At 25.4% G+C, this 18,858-nt stretch overlaps 1 protein-coding gene across 2 annotated transcripts in view; it reads right to left on the minus strand.

Annotated features, from left to right (window-relative positions):
- Nucleotides 1-1,482: 1,482 nt before the first annotated feature.
- The window catches only part of LOC145835261 (protein phosphatase 1E-like), a 40,341-nt gene continuing 22,965 nt past the window's right edge, over nt 1,483-18,858 (minus strand). The window contains exons 8-11 of one of the 2 annotated variants that reach the window (XM_082942842.1): nt 17,982-18,159; nt 12,273-12,457; nt 3,136-3,173; nt 1,483-1,924 (exon numbers count right to left, since the gene is read on the minus strand). In XM_082942842.1, the coding sequence (XP_082798968.1) occupies nt 3,147-3,173; nt 12,273-12,457; nt 17,982-18,159 (390 nt within the window). In that variant the 3' untranslated portion in view covers nt 1,483-1,924; nt 3,136-3,146. Of the gene's footprint in view, nt 2,141-3,135; nt 3,174-12,272; nt 12,458-17,981; nt 18,160-18,858 lie in introns of both variants that reach the window. The other variant, XM_082942836.1, reaches the window with a different exon arrangement.

The raw sequence follows: 18,858 nt of genomic DNA on the forward strand, positions 1-18,858 counted from the left end.
CGGAGAACTCTTTTCAATTGCATATTCTGGAAGTCTTATGTATTCAATCTTTAAGGCCCAGTTTATGTAAGCAGAAAAAGTTCGTTTCCCAAACTAGACTTTTTAAATCCTTATATTAGTAATTTTAAAGTAATTAGTTTCTTGTTAAACTTTATTTTTAAGCATAGTTTTAATTTAAAATTTTTATCGCTTCTTTATTTAGATTGTTTTAATTCTACCGAGTTTTATTAGTATACCAAATTTGTTTAGCATTAGAACTTATTTAATTTTAAACTTTTGATTATTACGTCATTTTATATCTTAAAACTTTAAACTGCAGTATAATTTTATTTCAATTTGTATTCATTGCAATCCAGTAGGAAACAATTTCTGACGAGTCCTATTTGAAAGTACTTAAATAAATTTAAACAAAATGAAATGCACTCTGTTATATATTTTTAGTAAGTTATGCACCGGAAAAAAGCTGTTCAAGTAATTTTAGTTATAACACTTTTGAACCAAGCATTTATTTTAAAACAATTTTTAAGCAATCAAAGTAAAGCTATTTTTGTTGATTTGTTTACTTAATTTATTTTAGACATATCTGTAAATTTAATCAACTAATATGCCAGAATTAACTAAGTTATTTTTGATTGAATTATTTAATTACTTTTTTTACCACTATTTTTTTTAATTTCATGGTTTATTTAAATAAGTACAAAAAAAAAAAACAAATCTTAAGGAAAGCACAGAATTCTTTTTATAATTAAAAGTTGTTTTCTTTTTTACATTTCAAGCCTCTGTGATAAATTAATAAGAACAGTTTTTAAATAAAAGATAATGATTTGCAAAAACAAAGTTATTTTTATTAAATTTTAATTGTAGAGTTTTTTTTAACTCAGCATAAAACTATATACTGAAAAAATTTTACAAGGCAAGATAGTTAATAAAAATACACCTTAACAAAAGTCTTAAATCATAATATACTTAAAGCCTTAAGCAGCATTTTTAAATAGTTACAAAACATGGAATTAGTTGCAAAGAATAACTTATTGAAAATCAAACGTGCATCAAATGCCATTGAGTTTTTAAGATTTTTAATTTATATGAGTAAAATATAAGTTTAGAACAAGATACTTTGATCAAACTTAAATGGTACCCATTAAAAGCTTAAAAGCTGTGTTAAGTCTTTTTATGGGTATCCTTTTGAATTTTAACATTTAAAACAGTTTAAATAAGATTTTTAAGTAATACAAGTAAAATTTAAGTTTAAAACAAGATATTTTAAACAAATTCAAAAGGATACCCATACAAAGTTTTAAAGTTATGTTTTGTCTTTTAATGGGTATACTTTTGAATTTTAACGTTAAAACAGTGTAAACAAAATTTTTAAGTTAAACAAGTAAATTTAAGTTTAAAACTAGATAATTTGATCAAAATCAAAAGGATACCCATTAAAAGCTTAAAAGCTGTGTTTAGTCTTTTTATGGGTATCCTTTTGAATTTAAACATTTAAAACAGTTTAAACAACATTTTTAAGTTATACAAGTAACATTTAAGTTTAAAACTAGATAATTTGATCAAACTCAAAAGGATACCCATAAAAAGTTATAAAGCTATGTTTAGTCTTTTTGTGGGAATTTTTTTGAAATTTTGCATTTAAAACAGTTGTAACAAAATTTTTAAGTCATTTTAATAAAATTTAAGTTTTAAGAAATTGAACAATTTTATATAAAAATATTCGTAAAAAGACTTTAAAAAAAATTGTACAAAATAGTTGAAAAAATACGACCCGTTTTAAACTCCCTTTTTTATGACGTACAAATCTTTAAAAACTTTGTAATCAAGATTTGTTCTATACCGGAAATAGGCAGCCTTTTGTAAGTGAGGTGTCACATTTACTAGAAAAATATTTCGCGGACCACAGCACTTCTAATGTATTAAACTAAAAAAAAATAATATACTAATTTAATAAGCACTATTTAATAAAACTAAGCATTGTTTAACTAAAAATTAAATTATTAGCGAAATTGTAAACATCCGTAATAAAATGTTTAAATTTGGTCTTCAATGAATAAGTTATTTAAGCTGAAAAATGTTACGGATAGAAGATTTCTGCTTAGCGAGAGGATATGGCCAGCGAGCATTAACTTTCTAACTTCTGTTAATTTGTTTTTAGAAAACATTGACTGAACACAGACTAAACAATTTTTTTCATTATAGTTTTCGTGTTTTTGATATAAACAATTTGGTTTAAAGTTTTTGTACCAAATTTAAATTTAAGGTGACAAATTGAAAAACTTTAATAAGCTCGAAGAATGAAATACAGGAATGCTTAGTAAATAATAATAATAATAATATTTTTGATAGCTAAATAGCTGCTAAACTATCAAAAAAGTATGCAATGTTTAATTTTTAACTTTGTTATACAATATAACATACAACTATTAAAAAAAGATTACATTTAAACTAATTTGAATTTTAGCTAATATTAACATTATTCTTAAAATATTGTATACATAACGTTTGATACTATAGACAAAAGTTTTAAGGCATATGAAATATTATAATTTAAACTATTAGTAGTAAAATATTTTTATAAGTCGTATAATAATATATTTATGTTTTTAATGCACTAGTAAGCAAAGAAAAGCTTGTAAAGAGAAATATAGTACTGTTATACTTCTTAAAAGTTAAATTGTCAAAAGATTTTTTTTGTATATTAAAATAACAAAAAATTAAAAAATATTTAAAAAATACGAAGGCACAGAAATAGATTTTATTTAATCATTTCCTAAGCTGAAGTCAATAGAATATTCTAAAAAAATACCTTCAAGTTTAAAAATAGTTAAAGACTAAAGCTTTAATATAGATAAGATTCAAAACAGTTATTTTTTTTTACAAAGTACGTTATAATACTTACATAAAAACTGTTTTAATTTTTTAGTTATGTTGATATTAGCTTAAATTATCTTAAATTCTTAGTTGCTAAATATACTGTAAAAGATCATAGAAACTATCTCATTTTAGTTACCAAAGTAATTTAGTTAGATGAACAAAAGACAAATAAAAAAAAAAACATATAAAAACATTATAAACTGTAGTGCTCGTTACTAATTACAACTTTAATTTTTAAACACATAAATAAAAACTTACAAGTTGACGAATTAACAAGTAGCTAGAATTTCTTGTGGCTGTGAAATTAATAGTTGAATTAAAATGTGAAAATTACAAAATAGCTCATGATTAAAACTTACACAAATAGGATATAAGCTTGAATTAAAATAAATTAAAAATAAATTTTTAGTACAATCATACATAAGAATAGTCATAGTAATCTCAGGTTATTTGGAAACTTCTTCCAAGTTTTCTAATTTTCTTCAAGGTTCTTAAATTAAAGTATGCAATTACTCTAGGTTTTAAGTAATAACATAAATATATTTATAGACGATCTTATTTATAAACCAATGTTTCACTTTATTACTAAGATCCTCAGTTATAAAGGATATATGAAAATCAAAATAAACATTTATGAAAGCATTAAGGCTTAGCTAAAGTTTAGAAACTATATTTAAACACATAATAAAAATGATGAAAACTAGTAAAAAAAAAGCTTAACGCTGCGATGAATAAAACTATTTAGGATACTTATTAACAAAATACATTAAAGGTAAGAAAAGTTTACTAATAAACACTTAATCTGCTAGAAAAGTTTTAAATCTAAATTTCGTACAAAGAAAGCATTGATTAAAATTTACAAAATCGTTATTAAAACTGTGTTAAAATCTGATAAACTTTGGTATAAAACTTTAAATTTTCTTTTAATAATGCTACAAAATCAGGGTAGGTGTCAAATATGCACGAAGTGTCACTTTAGCACGAAGATACATTTGCTCGAAAGGTCACTTTTGCACCAGGGACCATTTTCACATGAAGAAACTTTTGCACGAAGGACCACTTTTGCACGGATTGAAATTTTTTAAAACTAGTCTTATTTTTAAATCAAATTTATTGATTTTGTTTTACTTTTTTATTTTAACTATCACTGTAACCGCTAACCCTTACTCTCGGCCCTTTTTTTTTTTATTAAGTAGTTTTTTTTAGTTTTCTTTTAATTTCTATTTATTATTATTCCTTTATTTTATATTTTTACTATCATTGTTACTCCTAACCCTTACCCTCGGTCGGTAATTTTTTTTCTTTTTATTTTGGTGTTTTTATAGATTAATTTAATACTTTTTTTGCTGTTTTTTTTTTAATTGTTTTATGTTTTTATCATCACTGTTATCCCTAACCCTTACCCTCGGTCGGTAAATTCTTATTTTTCATTTTATTTTTTTTATTTTTCTATTTTTATTTATTTTTTTTTTTTTTTAGTTAAAATTTTAATTATTTTAGTTTTTTATCTATTTTTTGACTCTCGTCCAAAAGCGTCTTCATGCAAAAATGTCTATTAGTGCAAAAGTGTCTTCGTGCAAATATACCCGTTCCCACAAAATCAATTTTTTACTAAGCTATTGACTAAACATACTAAATAACACATGAAAAAAATTAACACTTACAAATAACTTTTAGATTTTAAGATAAATAGAGATTCTGACTTTACATTTTAAATTCTTTATATGAGATATCAACTTAAATATTATACTAAAAAATATAATAAAAATGAATGCTAATAAAAACCACTTAAATCTGATTTGGGTGGGTGGAGCTATAAGAAAAACTTGCTATATGAAATTTGATAAAAAAAAATGCAAAACTACGGTTTTTCTAATGTTGTTTAAAAATAAAATGTGAATTGGTCAAAAGTTTACCAAAATTAAAAATAAAACCCTTCGAGTAGTAACATCATTCAAATATAGTTTTTTTAATATCAAATAAATTTAATAAATAAATAAATGTTTTCAATTTTAGGGTTATTCAAAGATCATATATAAATCAATTAATTTTACATATTAACTATGACTAGCATGGTTGCCACAGATGAAACTGAGAAAAATTTCTGATTTTTCCTGACTTTTAACTAAAATTTTCTTGACTTTTCTAAATCTAAACTTAAATTTAAACTCATTCTAAAATACATAATCAAACACTTGAAACTATATAAATCTTCCAATCTTATTTTTATACAGGTTAAAACAACAGTTTTTTGATGAATTCAATCATCTAACTTCCATTACATCACTTGAACCATCTGTGTATGATTATTGTATTTGCAATTATCAGCTCTATCCGCAAAATACTTGTATTTTCTAACTTGATACAGTTCTAGTTTGTAATGTATGCATTTATACTCTTTAACCCTTCTTCTGGATGTAAACATTTCTCATTTCATACTGTTTTCAAGCAGAACTTTTTTAATACTTTATCTAGTTAGACCTCAGCCTGGTCATTGTGCAACACAAATGATGGTTGCAACAACTTTCCGATAGAAGACTTGGCAGGAAATTTTAATGTTTCAAAATAGAACTGGCCCAAACAATCTTTCTTTTTGCTTGAAGCTTTTGAAATTTAATGCATTCATTGGAAAATTTACCAAAGTTTTAAATAGTTCAATGCTAGTATCACCTTCAGAATTGGAGCACATTGTTTACTATGTTAAGGAGTGCACAATGTTGGAATGTTGGCAAAACGCTTAACAACAATTGTGACTCCTATTTTTTTCAAGGCGATGCGGTTTTAGGTATGACATATTTTTTATAAATGTACTTCCAATAGCCATTATGCTCCGGAGATTTTCAACCGCTTTTATAACAAATAATGTATATTTTTGGTTGAATTTAAGACCTTTTGTTCCTCAACTAGGTCTTTTTGCCTCAAATTTGCAAGCTAATTGGTTGCAGCACAACCAAGATCAAGGGCAGGTTTTAGAGAAGCTTGATCATTTAATTCAAGCTCAAATAACTGGTTAAGCTGAGGTTCGTAACTATCACGTCTTTCATAACGATGCACATCAATTTAATTACCAAGCACAAAATGTTCTCATGCATAAAGGCAACAACAGGCTGGGTACTCTGGTACAATGTCAAAAAAGGCTGCATAAGAGATATCACATAACTAAAGAAATGCAAGAAAATTTTTGTGTATATATCACAGTTTTACAGTTCTTGCCACAGATCATCAATGCTAAAGAGCATAAAAAAACTGCTTGTTCAAGTAGTGTAGTTAATAATTAATAGATGTTATGTTAATAGAAAAATTTTGCAGCTTTATAAAGGATATTTTATTAATTTATACCAGAGAAAGGCATTGAAAACTAAATAATTTTGTAAATTTCTAGGAAAATTTTGCAATTTTAGTCTGACATTAAAGGGTTTTTATATAATTTTTTACTATTTGAGGCTTTAGAAAGTAAGGAATTTTGTAAACTGGTCTGACAAAATCTGACCTTTTTTTATTGTCAAATTTCCTGACTTTTCCTGATGGTGTGGCAACCCTGGACTAAGAAAGTTTGCAATTGAATATTAAAAAATATTTTTAACAACTGAACTGATAATACTGTAAGTTTTTTTTTATGTTTTTTTTTCTATTATGACGTAACTATACTATAATACGAGCTAAAACTGTAAAAATTTTCTGAGCAATCAGGTTTGTACTTATGTATTTAAATTGAAACACAGATATGTTTGCAAGCGATCAGTTTTACAATTATTTACAGAAATTAAAGTTGATGCATATTTATTATTAGTGTATTGATATTATTTGTAAGGCCTAAGTTTTAAATAGAAACATCTTGAAGTGGAGAGATCTAAAAAGTAACTATGTCCTTTTATTTAAACTTTATCTTCTATCGGCAATCGCTATCTCCATTTTTTCGGATGTTGGGCAGATTCGTTCAGGATTTTTTGCTTTTCCGATGTGATGTAAAATTCACCATTTAAAGCTATAATAAATTCTATTGCTTGTTGATTCCCATATGTTTTTGGATATTTCCGTATCTTTATTTCTGATGATTTTTATGCCATTGTTGTGGCCATACCACCTGATTTTAAAGGTGCCTACTGTAATGCCAATATAGTGTTTTTCATCTTTTTTTTGTTGTTATTGTTACTTTGTAGACAACATATTTGATAAGGTATTGTTTCATGTGGGCGGACAAGAGGGTAATTGTACGTTGGGGCACTACATCTTGTGTATTTCTATCTTTTGGTGTTGCTCAAAGTTTTTTTTTTGTGTGCATTTTATGTTACTCATACGTCTGCAAAAAAAATTTCAATTGTTTTTGTTTATTAATTTATTTAAAGTACTGCTTTGTTTGAAATATTTGTCTATAAGTTCTAAGTATATTTTACCTAAATTTGTCTTTACTGATTCGCAAAATTGAAGGTTAAATATATCATTTTTCTTGGCCTGTTTTTTTTTTCTTTTTTGTTCATTTTCAATAGCGTTATATTTTAACTTTTACATAAAATTTTATTTGTTTATGGCGTTTTGGTATATGCATACGAAGTCGTGATTTTTTTTTGTTTTTAAATGATTTGGTTAGTCTTCTTTCTATCACTGTAGGTAGGTGTTTCTTCATAATTTTAGGGTTCTAGTATATTTATTTACGTATTTTATTTTTGCGTTATCTTTTTTGTATGGTTTATGATCTTTATTAGCAATATTCAAAGTTATGTCCAAAACGTTTTATGTTGTCGCACCAACATCAGTTTTCAATTATATCGATTGACCAACATATCGATTATAGCGGGGCCATCGTCCCTATACAGACCTACCTTATTGATATTTTAAATGTGTTTTAGATTGTCTAACGCATACAACCCTATCAAGTCACATATCTCAGCACCGAAAATATAACCCATGGGCACATCGAATAGGTTGTTATTATCTTTTTAGTCCATGTTTTATTGTTGGTTAGCAAGGTTTTACTTGTGTGCTTGAATATTTTTATGTTGTTATGTTCAATTGCGGTGTAAGTTTTAGCGAAACTAATTGCATTATTTAGGTAAATTTCATTTATGCTCAAATGACTATGCCAAAGTTTATGATTTTTGTTTTGTTGTCAAACCACTCGTTAATCTCAAACTTTACATTGTACTAGTTTTGTTTCATTTCCTCCTTCGGTTACGGCTCTTTCCAACATAATCCTTAGTTTGCCTAACTTATTTTTGTCTAGGCAGAACAACCTACATTATGTGTCAAAGGGAAAGTTCTTTTTCTGATCAATTATCGTGATAAAAGCGTCCGAGATTGCGGATTTAGTTTGTACTTGTTGGTATTAGTTTTTATATTTTCTTTCATAAATTAACTCTTGCGATTCAGAATTTATACTTTTAATGAAGTTTTCAATTGAGATTTTTACATTATTGACTATAAGCTTCTTATATTGGTTTTGGTTTGTGTAGTACAGGTTTCTTGTTTATCGGCAAATAGAATAATTTAATTAGTAGTCTTGTCTAGATCTTTATTTCTGATTGTTTGAAATGATATTTGTAGTAGTTGAACTTTATCTTTTTTATCATGTTAAAACGATCATTTTTAAAGAATTTTAAGCTCTTCCTAAGCCGGCACTAATCTAAAACCTTTGAAAATATCTTTTTTCTACGTTTATTTGTGTCAGTATCTTCGTTATTGTGATAAAACAATTTCCATCTCAGCCTGTTGATAAATTTGGAGGTAGCATCTTGTATTTTGGTTAGGTAGTGGAATGTCTTTTAGGTAACAGTTAAATTAATTTTCTTATGTCTTCCATTTTTTTATTGTTGATATCTTAAATGTAGTGTTCAATTCACGTCTTGAAGATTAGTATTGTATTTTTTAAGTAAAATTTAAAAAGTAAAAATCAAAGTTCTCGAATTGTATCCAAGGAGGAAATCACCAATTTATTAGTCTACAAATTTATTTATTAAAAATGTTTCATTTAATTACTAAGATACTCTGTTATAACAAATACCTAAACATCAGAATAAACATTTATGGAGACATTAAGGCTTACCTTGATTTTATAATTATACTTAAACATATAACAAAGCTAATAAAAAATAATAACTAAAACTGGTAAATAAATCTTATGACCACTACGAATAAAATAAGCTTTTACTCACCTTAAAAATAAAATGTACAATTATATTAGTTCCCAGCATCATTAAGTTAAATAACTTTACATTTAAACTTCTGTGAACGAAACGCTATAATATTTTGTAAGCCTTAGAATATTTTTTTTTAAAGTTTCCTTCTGTTTACAGATAGATTCATTAAGATTATTGAAGTCTTTAATTTTTTAATTTATAATTACAAAAAATAGATCAAAAATAATATTCAAGGAAATTCAATGATGTTTCAAAGAAAAACTCTTTAAAATTCAAGCCTTTTCGAAAAATGATCAATTTCAAAGTTTTTCTAGGTATTTTTTTATACTTCTACATCAAAATAAACTCCATAACTTTCCAAGAATTAAGGTTAAATGGTTACCCGGGTATATATATAGTAATGTACTATTTTTGAATACTTTAAAGCAATGTTTAATAAATTCGATGTTAATGTTGTATTTATAAAAGACTTAAACCAAACAAGCTCATGTGAATATAATTAAAAAATATTAAAAAGTATTTAGTTAATTAAAATTAATGACGTTTCTCTTTACTATGAACAGCACATTTCAACGGAGTTCTGAAAAACTGTCACATCTTCAAAGAAAAAAAGAAATACGGAGATATAAATATACTTTTAATCACTATAAGTACAACCATATGCAAACTACGTGCGTTAGTAACGAAATAAACCTCAATAATAGGACTAACTAAACTTGTCAATATAATATTTTATACAGTATCCTTCTTTTATTACACTAACACATGTTACTGTGTGTTAACGAATTAACACACTTAAACGGAGCTCTGTAAAAAAATACTGTAAGGAAAGATGGAAGCTAAAGTAGGTAAATACATGTGTCCATTTAAATTAAATTAATTTCTATAGATATTTATAGGTTACTGGTTAATAATAGATAAAATATTAATAATAAATCCGACTGTTACAAAACTATATAATATTTGTAACTATTAAGTCCAAATTAAATAAATTAAAGTGAAATAGAAAAAAAAACAAATTATAATATAAACTACTTACATGAAACATTAAGTACTTTATCTTTTATTAACCATTAACCTATAAAAATCTATAGCAATTATTTTTATTTTCAATGAACACATGTATTTACCTACTTTAGCTTCTATTCTTTCCTTACAGTATTTATATTTTTACAGAGCTCCGTTGAAATGTGTTAATCTGTTAACACACAGAAACATGTGCTAGTGTAATAAAAGAAGGATACTGTATAATTTGTTATTATTATATATTCCAGTGAAGTCGTTTCGCTAGGATCTTTTGTTAACAAAGGCTTAAATCTGTATTTTGAATAGTTATAATAGTTTAGTCATGTAATACAAAAATAAAGCTGCTAACATCAACACTTTTAATTATGAATAAAACTTGATAAAAACTAAAATTAAATTGTTTTGAAAAAATTTTTATAGATTACTTACAGGGTTGCCAAAAATTTTTGGTCAATTTCTTCCAGGCTTAAAAAAAAGTTTATTGGTCTTTTTTTAGCACAATATTAAACTTAAGGGCATAGGTTCCTTATGGGAGACGCAAACTAAAACGGCAAAAATAGACTGTTTCACTAAAAATCTATCTTCTCCTACGTTTTTTGAGATAACTACCTCAAATTTTCAGGAAATGTTCCTTAATATATTTAGAAAATTATGTCGGAAAAGATTAAAAAAAACTAAAAAATAAAAAATTACAAAAAAAAATTGTTTTTTCTTTTTTGTTGGTATAATTTTTCAATTTTTTTATTTTTATTTTGTCAGACAGTATTTTCTAAATATTGCAAGGAACATTTCCTGAAAATTTAAGGTAGTTATCTCAAAAAACGTAGGAGGAGATAGATTTTTAGTGATTTCTAGTTATTTGCCGTTTTAGTTTGCGCCTTCCATAAGGAACCTATTGTTGCCTCCGACTTTGACCGACTATATCTCAAAAATAATTTTGAATATCTAAAATCTGTAAAAAGCATCTTGTAGCTTACTAACTTGTAACTATATAAAATAAGATCAAATTTCAAAAAAAAGTGTTTAACCCCCCTCCCCTATTCCCCTAAGTTGAAAAAAACTGTTTTAAATAGCATAACTACATTAAAAAGATACTGTAAAGCTACTTTAAATGTGTTTTTAATTAAAAATAAAACTAATGATATAATTTTTTTTCAATCTTTATGATAGACTTTCCATATCAAATCGAATTTTCTATACTTTACATGTAAAAAAGAGTTTAAAATTCGAGGTTTTTCCAGTTTTTTGAGTGATTAATGTTCAAAACTCCAGGTTTTTTTTTAATTTCTAAAATTCCAGGTTTTTCCAGGACTCCAGGTTTTTTTTTAGCAACCCTGTAGTTATATTTTAAAAGATTTAAACTAATATGAAATGTCTAATAAAGTCATAGTATTTATTTATTAGTTTTTATTAAACTAAACTTATAAAAAACTCTGAATTCAGTTTTTTAGTTTTTTTCTTTAACTTATTATATTAATATTAATTCAATTTGTTTTTTAAAAACTAGTACCAGTTTTACCTTATTATACTCTGACATGCTTGAATTTTCGAATATGCAATATTTTAGTTATTGTTTATATTTTTCACGCATGAATAAGTTTTTAAATAACAGTATAAATAAGTAACATTGTTATATGCAGTTTAATATTTTATTTTTGCTTGAAAAGGTCGTAATTTTTGCCACCGAAACCGGTCGCGAATAAAATATATAATTTGCATAAATCTATTTAGACTAAACTTTAAAACTTATAAATATTGTACAGATTTAAGTTAAAGAACTTTGACATTTAAATATTTTTAGATTTCGAAATTGTTTTTCTTTAAGTTGAGAAATATTGAAAATTAAGTTACTAAAAGGGATCCTTTTTTTTGACTTTCATTTTTTAACTAGTTTTTTAAATTTAATATAAATAAGTGACAAAATAAAAGTAAAATAATATAAAAGTAGTAAAACACATAATTTTGTTTATTCATGTTAGTAAAACAAAATTAAATTTTTAGGTCAACTTTTGAGATACAAATTGTTTTAAAACTATGTTGGTTTACCACTTAAAACTAACTATAAAACAACTTTGACTTTACGTATAAAAAACGCAAAAATTAAACAGACCATCTAGTTAAAATAAATAGATTTATAAAAATTTTCTAATGACAAACAACTGTATTACAGTTATTATAAAGATAATAATAAGCTAAACATAAACGTTTAATTTTGTTTTATTTAAATTGACTCACCTTATTATTGCTAACTATATAATTGTAAAGTGATCTATGAGGAATTTCTAGTTTTTCACATGGCTCTAGCTTATTGCCTTTAATAAGAATGTCAACATTTACATTTGAACCTACTATGTTGTTACTTTTATCTTTGTGTTTTGTTGAACTTTGTTTATTTCCACTGCTTTTTATTTCTTCGTTACCTTTAAAAAAATTTAAAAACAATTTTTTTTTGGATAACATACAGACTACATGTAATAGACTACTTATATGTAATCTATATAAGTAAAAGCCTCAATCTACAATTCTTCTGTCATATCCTCAGAACTAGTTGACTAAAAAATATTACTAATAAAAAAGTGCCAAAACGTACTAGCTTTATTGCCATTTACGAAACACTCAAATAACGCAAGCTTCATTGAATCGGTCATGTTAAAAAGATAAGGTACATCCAAATATCAAAAACTATGCTTACATCGGTAACCTAGACTACGTTACGAAGAAGTTTGTAGGCGTGACCTTAGGAACACAAATATTGAAATTAAAGAAAAATATGTCTGATGATCTCATTAAATGGTGTCATATAACCATCCAAACACTATATTTAAAGTTGAAGCGAGTAAAGAGAGCAAAAAATAACTTTCTTAAAGTAGCGAGTTTCTGTATGGTTTATAACTTGTTATTAATTGTTATTTTTATTCTGCGTATACTATAAGTTAATCCTGTGAACAAGCTTTGCATGCCTGAATTTTACTAATAGCAATATTTTTTTAAACTAGTGATGTACCAAACCTAATTTAAGAAAAAAGCAACAGTCAATTTTTTTGTAGAAACAAAAGGTATGTACTTCAAAATCATACTTAACTGGTAACATAAAAATTCCTGAAAAGACACAAGCAACCTATTAAGCATAAATTAGTTTACAGTAGACACTTTTAGAAATTGTAACTAACAGGGTTGCCACTCGTTTTTTCAAAAAATTTTCCAGATTTTCCAAATTTCTTCCAGGTTTTTAAAAGTACATATTTTTGGGTCTACTTTTAGTTCAAAGTTAAGTTTAAGGTAAGAAACTGTGTTAAATAGTATAAAAACATTGAAAAGATAATGTAAAGCTATTTTAAATGTGGTTTTAACAAAAAAAATATTTTGATGATGACAAAATTTGTTTGTCTATTTGATAGATTTTTAGATTCAAATCGAAATTTTACAACTTAAAGTGTTTAAATTGTTCAAAATTGCAGGTTTTTTTAGCGATTTTTGTTCAAAATTCCAGGTTTTTCTAGTTTTTTTTTCAAAATTTCTCAAATTCTAGGTTTTTCCAGGTTTCTTTTGCCTAAATTGTCAAATTCCAGCTTTTCAAGGTAAAGTGGCAACCCTGAAATAATGTCACTTGTAAGTTTATAATTTTTTTTTTGTTGTTAAAGATATAAAAACGCTCAGTGAAAATGAAAAGGTAAATTTTAAACTTGTACTTCATTGGCATATGTTTTCCCTAAATGGATTAATAAAATCATGTTGATTAGTTATACTATAGTAATTTTTCGTATTTTTTTCTCGTGACACCCCAATACTCATTTATTACATCCTTTGCTTTAAATTTTAATAATTTTTAATATTTGAGCATTTTTGTAAACTTTTTTCAATGCGTTATAGTAGTGTCAGAAAATTTGTTTATTCAGTGGACTAGATGTATCAGTTTTTTGTACATAACGGGTCGCATTCGTTCGACATAGACTATCGCGGGTCGCTTTACTTCAGTAAATTATACTAAAAACCGTTTAAAATTTGTTATTACAACAAGATCTACCATTATAACAATGAAATTAGTTCCATAGTTTACCCTCAGTATAATTTATATCCTACAATTTCTTTTAACTTTTTTTCTTTTTTTTAGTACAATTTTTCAACATTGAAAATTAAGTCGTGATAAGAGTAATAAAATTTAAAATAAAAAAAGACTTACTATCTAATATGAAAATAATATTTTTAAGAACAAAGGGTGACTAATAGTCATTTAAACAAACGGAAAATACTTCGAAGTAGCCTAAGTTTTTATAAACCTTAAACTAGCCTAAGTTACCCTAATGAGAGGCGACCCTGAATGATTATAGTCAGCTTGTTAGTATAGCAGACTTATTTTCCACAAGTATCTAATAAGTACACTTATATTTTGTAAGGTACAAAGCTGCTTGACTTTAAAAAAAAAACAGCCTGAGTCACCAAAAAAAGTCTGGTTTGTTTTAGTATCACTAAAACAGTATAATTGAATGCTATATTGGACATAATATTTTATTAAGAATTAGTAAACTAATCTAATCCGATAGAAAATCTTACTATAAAGCAATATAACTGTTTTAAAAATTTTGAACAAACTTTAATTTAAATTTTTACATAGCTCTTTAAAAAATCTGCCAATAAGTAATCATTGGAGTAAACTAAACTTAAAACTAATTAAAGAGTTTTAACCTTTAACATTTCAAGCAAACAATCTAGTGTTTTGCTAGATTATGGGAAACTTGAGCTTCGATAGATATTTTCTGAACAGTTTATAATCTATAACTAGTTTGTTTTTGGATTGTATAAAACTGAAACCGATTTTTCCAAACACAAAAATTTATTTTTTATTTTTATTTTTTAAAGTTAAAATAAAATTAAAGGGCATAATGGGGAGGTCCAACATTTTTCTACAAAAATAACATTGGCTTTTATAAGAAAGCTTCAATTACAAACTACAAGTCAGTTTTTAAAGAATTAAAAATTTTATTCAGCTTTTGAGATATTGTAGTTTTTGTAAAAGTTTCCTATACAAACGTATGGACCGCAAACTTTTTGAGGTCAAATCTCCCGGAAACTTTAAAATCACTAAAAATCTATCTTCTTCTTCATTTTTTGAGCTAGCGATCTCAAATTTTCTGGAAAAGTTCTTTTTACAATTTCAAACACTTTTACGTTGCGATTTTAAAAATAAGAAAAAAAAAAACAAAAAAAACTAGGTGGTTTTTTTAATAAAAATTTTGATTTGTTAAATAAAAAAAAATCCTGCGTTAAATCCTTTTAGAATTTAATAATATACTTTCTGTGAAAATTTGAAGAAGATTAGTCAAGAAATTTAAGGAGAAGATATATTGTTTATGAAATAGTCTTTTTTGCGTTTTTCGTTTGTGCCTTCCAGGGACGTAGCTAGCTCAAAAAAGTTACGAATCTGCAAACATTAAAACATCTGAAATAACTCGTGATAACGTCCTGGCGGGAACACAGCAATTTAAACTACCTCTAATGTTATTGAATTTAATCTGAAAAAATGCAGTTATGTTAATACATCAAAAATGGAATGTTGAGGTACGAGTGCTAACTGTATACAAGGCAATTTAATTTGCTCCACACCCCTATGACTCTTTATGTCTTGCCACTTGTGTAAACCAAGAAAACATTCATTAAACGGTAAGAATTTTTATAGGTAGTTTTAAATATAGGGTACTTTCAATTGCAGCAAATTTGCAAAAAAAAAGTACCAAATATTTTGATGACGTCATTAACTTTAATTTGGGTAGTTTTGAAGCTTAAACTTGTAAAAAAAAACAAAATTGCTGTCTAAGCCTATGAAAAATTCATTTATTTAAGTTTACAAAATATGAAAATAATCATATCTGAAATAAATCAATATAATAATACTAAACATTTACCTATGTTAACAAAATTATAGAAATATTTTTTGTTAACATAAAGTTACAACTTTAAATTCAAACACAAATTAAAAAAAATGATTTAAAAAATTTTTCTTTTATAGTTTATTGATGAATCTAATTCATAAAAAATTTTGAACTAATTATACATCAGTTATGTACTTCAATAAAAGCTACCTTTTTATAGCTTGAAATAAAGTTAAAAGGGTGGCCATCAAACCTAAATGCTTATGGGAATCTTGGAATGTTATATAAAATCCTAGAATGACTTGAAGTTCTGATCACTTATTTTGTCTAGAAAAGTAAATAAGACTTAAATTAAAAAAAAAATAATTTTGAAAAAATGAAAGAAGTTTCAAAAAAAACTTTAGGAGCCACCTTGGGTACAGGGAGGGTGTAGATCACTTTTATTATAAGTTGATGTCACTTTATGAAATTTAATCTAAATTACAAGTATCTTTATACAGATTTTTTATACCAAAAGAAATTTTTGATATAAAACATTAAAATAGGAGAGTACAGTAGGTTTTAATTGTCATCTTTTACTATTTTTTAAATATTAAAAGGAATACTTCCTTAAAATTTGAGCAGGGTTGCCAAAACACCTGGAATCCAGGGACTTGACAGTTTAAACAAAAACTGGAAAAACCTAGAACTTTTGAAATTAAAAAATTTGAAAAAATTTAGTGTTTAAAAAAAAGAATCATCAAAAAATCTGTAATTTTTAAACTACTTCTACATGTAAAATAATGAAATTTTTATAAAATATGATAACTTAAAGTCATCTATGATCTATAAAAGAAATATTTTCAAAGTCAATGGCTTAATTTGTGGTTGAATTTAAAATTGTAACTTAAACAAAAAATATCAAGGTTGAAAATTATATTTCCTTAATTTTGTTAACATAGTGAAATGTTTAGTATTGTTTTATTTCAGATACAATTATTTTTATATTTAGAAAAGTAAACATAGTGAATTTATCATAGGCCTAGACAGCAAATTTATTTTTTTTTACAAAGTTTAACCTTAATAACTACCCAAAGTAAAGTTAATGACATCATCAAAATATTGGGTACTTTTTTTATTTGCAAAATTGGGGCAATTAAAAGTACTCAATACTTAAAACTACCCATAAAAAGTTAAAAAGTCCTACCCTTCATTAAAAATTACCATTTAACTCAAAAACACTTATACTGTTTTGAAAATCAAACATTTAACGTAGTCCATAGTAACAACAAGTTAGGCAAATTTTTGTAACATAAAATTGTATGATTTTGATTTTTGAAGCTACAGCTTCCTTTAGAATCAATTTTGTATTGCAGCTTTTTGACAAAATAAAGCTTTAACGCCCTAAATGTTACAATTTGGATGTATTTAATTCGTTCATGTTTTTTACGACACTAAAAATGCTAAAGAGTACATATATGTAAAAGTTATCTCTCAGGAGTGCAAAATTAAGCATAATTGAATACTAAAAGCTAAGACAGCAGAGTCTTTTCAAGCTGAAATAAAAGCAAGTTTTTTCGCACATAAGTATACGTTTCTGTAGATTTGCAGAAACCTACTAAGCTACGTCCCTGGTGCCTTCCATTCGGAAGCTATTGAGGTCACCGACTTTGATCGTTTATATCTAAAGAACTAATTTGAATTTTCTTACGCGGTTTAAAATGTCTGATAGCTCAGATAAAACAAGATCAACTTGCAAAAATCAAGGTCGAACCCCTATGCCCTTATTAATTTTATTCTAATAAATAAACTAAAAATAATTAAGAAAAATTTGTAAACAAGTTAAAAAGTAAAACCATAATTAAGTTAACATTATGGAGCTCTTAGAAACAAAAATAATCGTAATTCTTAAATGGTATAATAATTAACATATAAAACAAGAATGTATTTTTTATATTAAGTAAAATATACTTACTTAAGACACGAAAACTAGTTGATTAATAGCGTAAGATAATGTAGATCGTATAATTTTGTATTTAGTCAATATTATTATTTTTACCTCAGCTACTAAAAACCGTGACATAACTATAAAAAAAACCTTCATTAATGCTAATTTTTGATAACTCATCGTTTAATTCTTCTTCAGAAGTAATTTTTTCTCTTAAAAACACAACAATAACGCTTATGTTGTCTTGAGACCCGTTTTTAGCAGCTAGTGTGCACAAATTTTGAGAAATATTGCATTTTTCACCTCCTTTAGATAAATACTCCCATACCTACAGTTTTATAAAAAAGTGAATATCTAACTAGCGCAAAATATTTTGTTCTCAAATCTATAACGGTAGATATATTAAAACTTTTCTTGTCATAGTAATTTGAAATTGTATAAAACTACATAAAATATCTCTTTGCGACATTTTTTATCAAGTGCATAAGGTCATCAATACACTGCATGCTAAATATATTTGTAAAAGTCTACTTTATTTTTAGTTATAAAGTTCAAAAACAATAAAAAGTTGATATCTAAACTAATGTTAAGAAATTTTTAAAGTTTACAAATTTTATACAATTTACAAATTTTTAAAAGTGGCACGCTTTAATAAACTAATAGTAAGTTTTCTTAGGTCTGTAAAGAATTTTAAGCGTTAAAGACTTTTAATAGTTTTATACAAAAACATAAAGTTTAAAATTCAAAAAAAATTAAATCAACTTTTTTTAAGGATATACTTTTTTATTGTCAATAAAACATACTTAATACCATAAAATATTTTTATCTCAAAGTTACATAGTTAAATTTCAGCAGATAACTCCAAAGAAGTTTTCTTATATTGTATATTAATTTATTACATAAGTCATTTTAGTTTCTAGAAATGAATTATTAATAGCTTCGATAACTTCTGTTGTTTGAAGTTATATGAATTTATTATTTAAATATTAAATGAAAAATTTTAGTTAAATTAATAGCTTAATTTTTT

This window comes from Thalia democratica, chromosome 1 (assembly GCF_965202585.1).
Source record: "Thalia democratica chromosome 1, ktThaDemo2.hap1.1, whole genome shotgun sequence".
NCBI lineage: Eukaryota > Metazoa > Chordata > Thaliacea > Salpida > Salpidae > Thalia > Thalia democratica.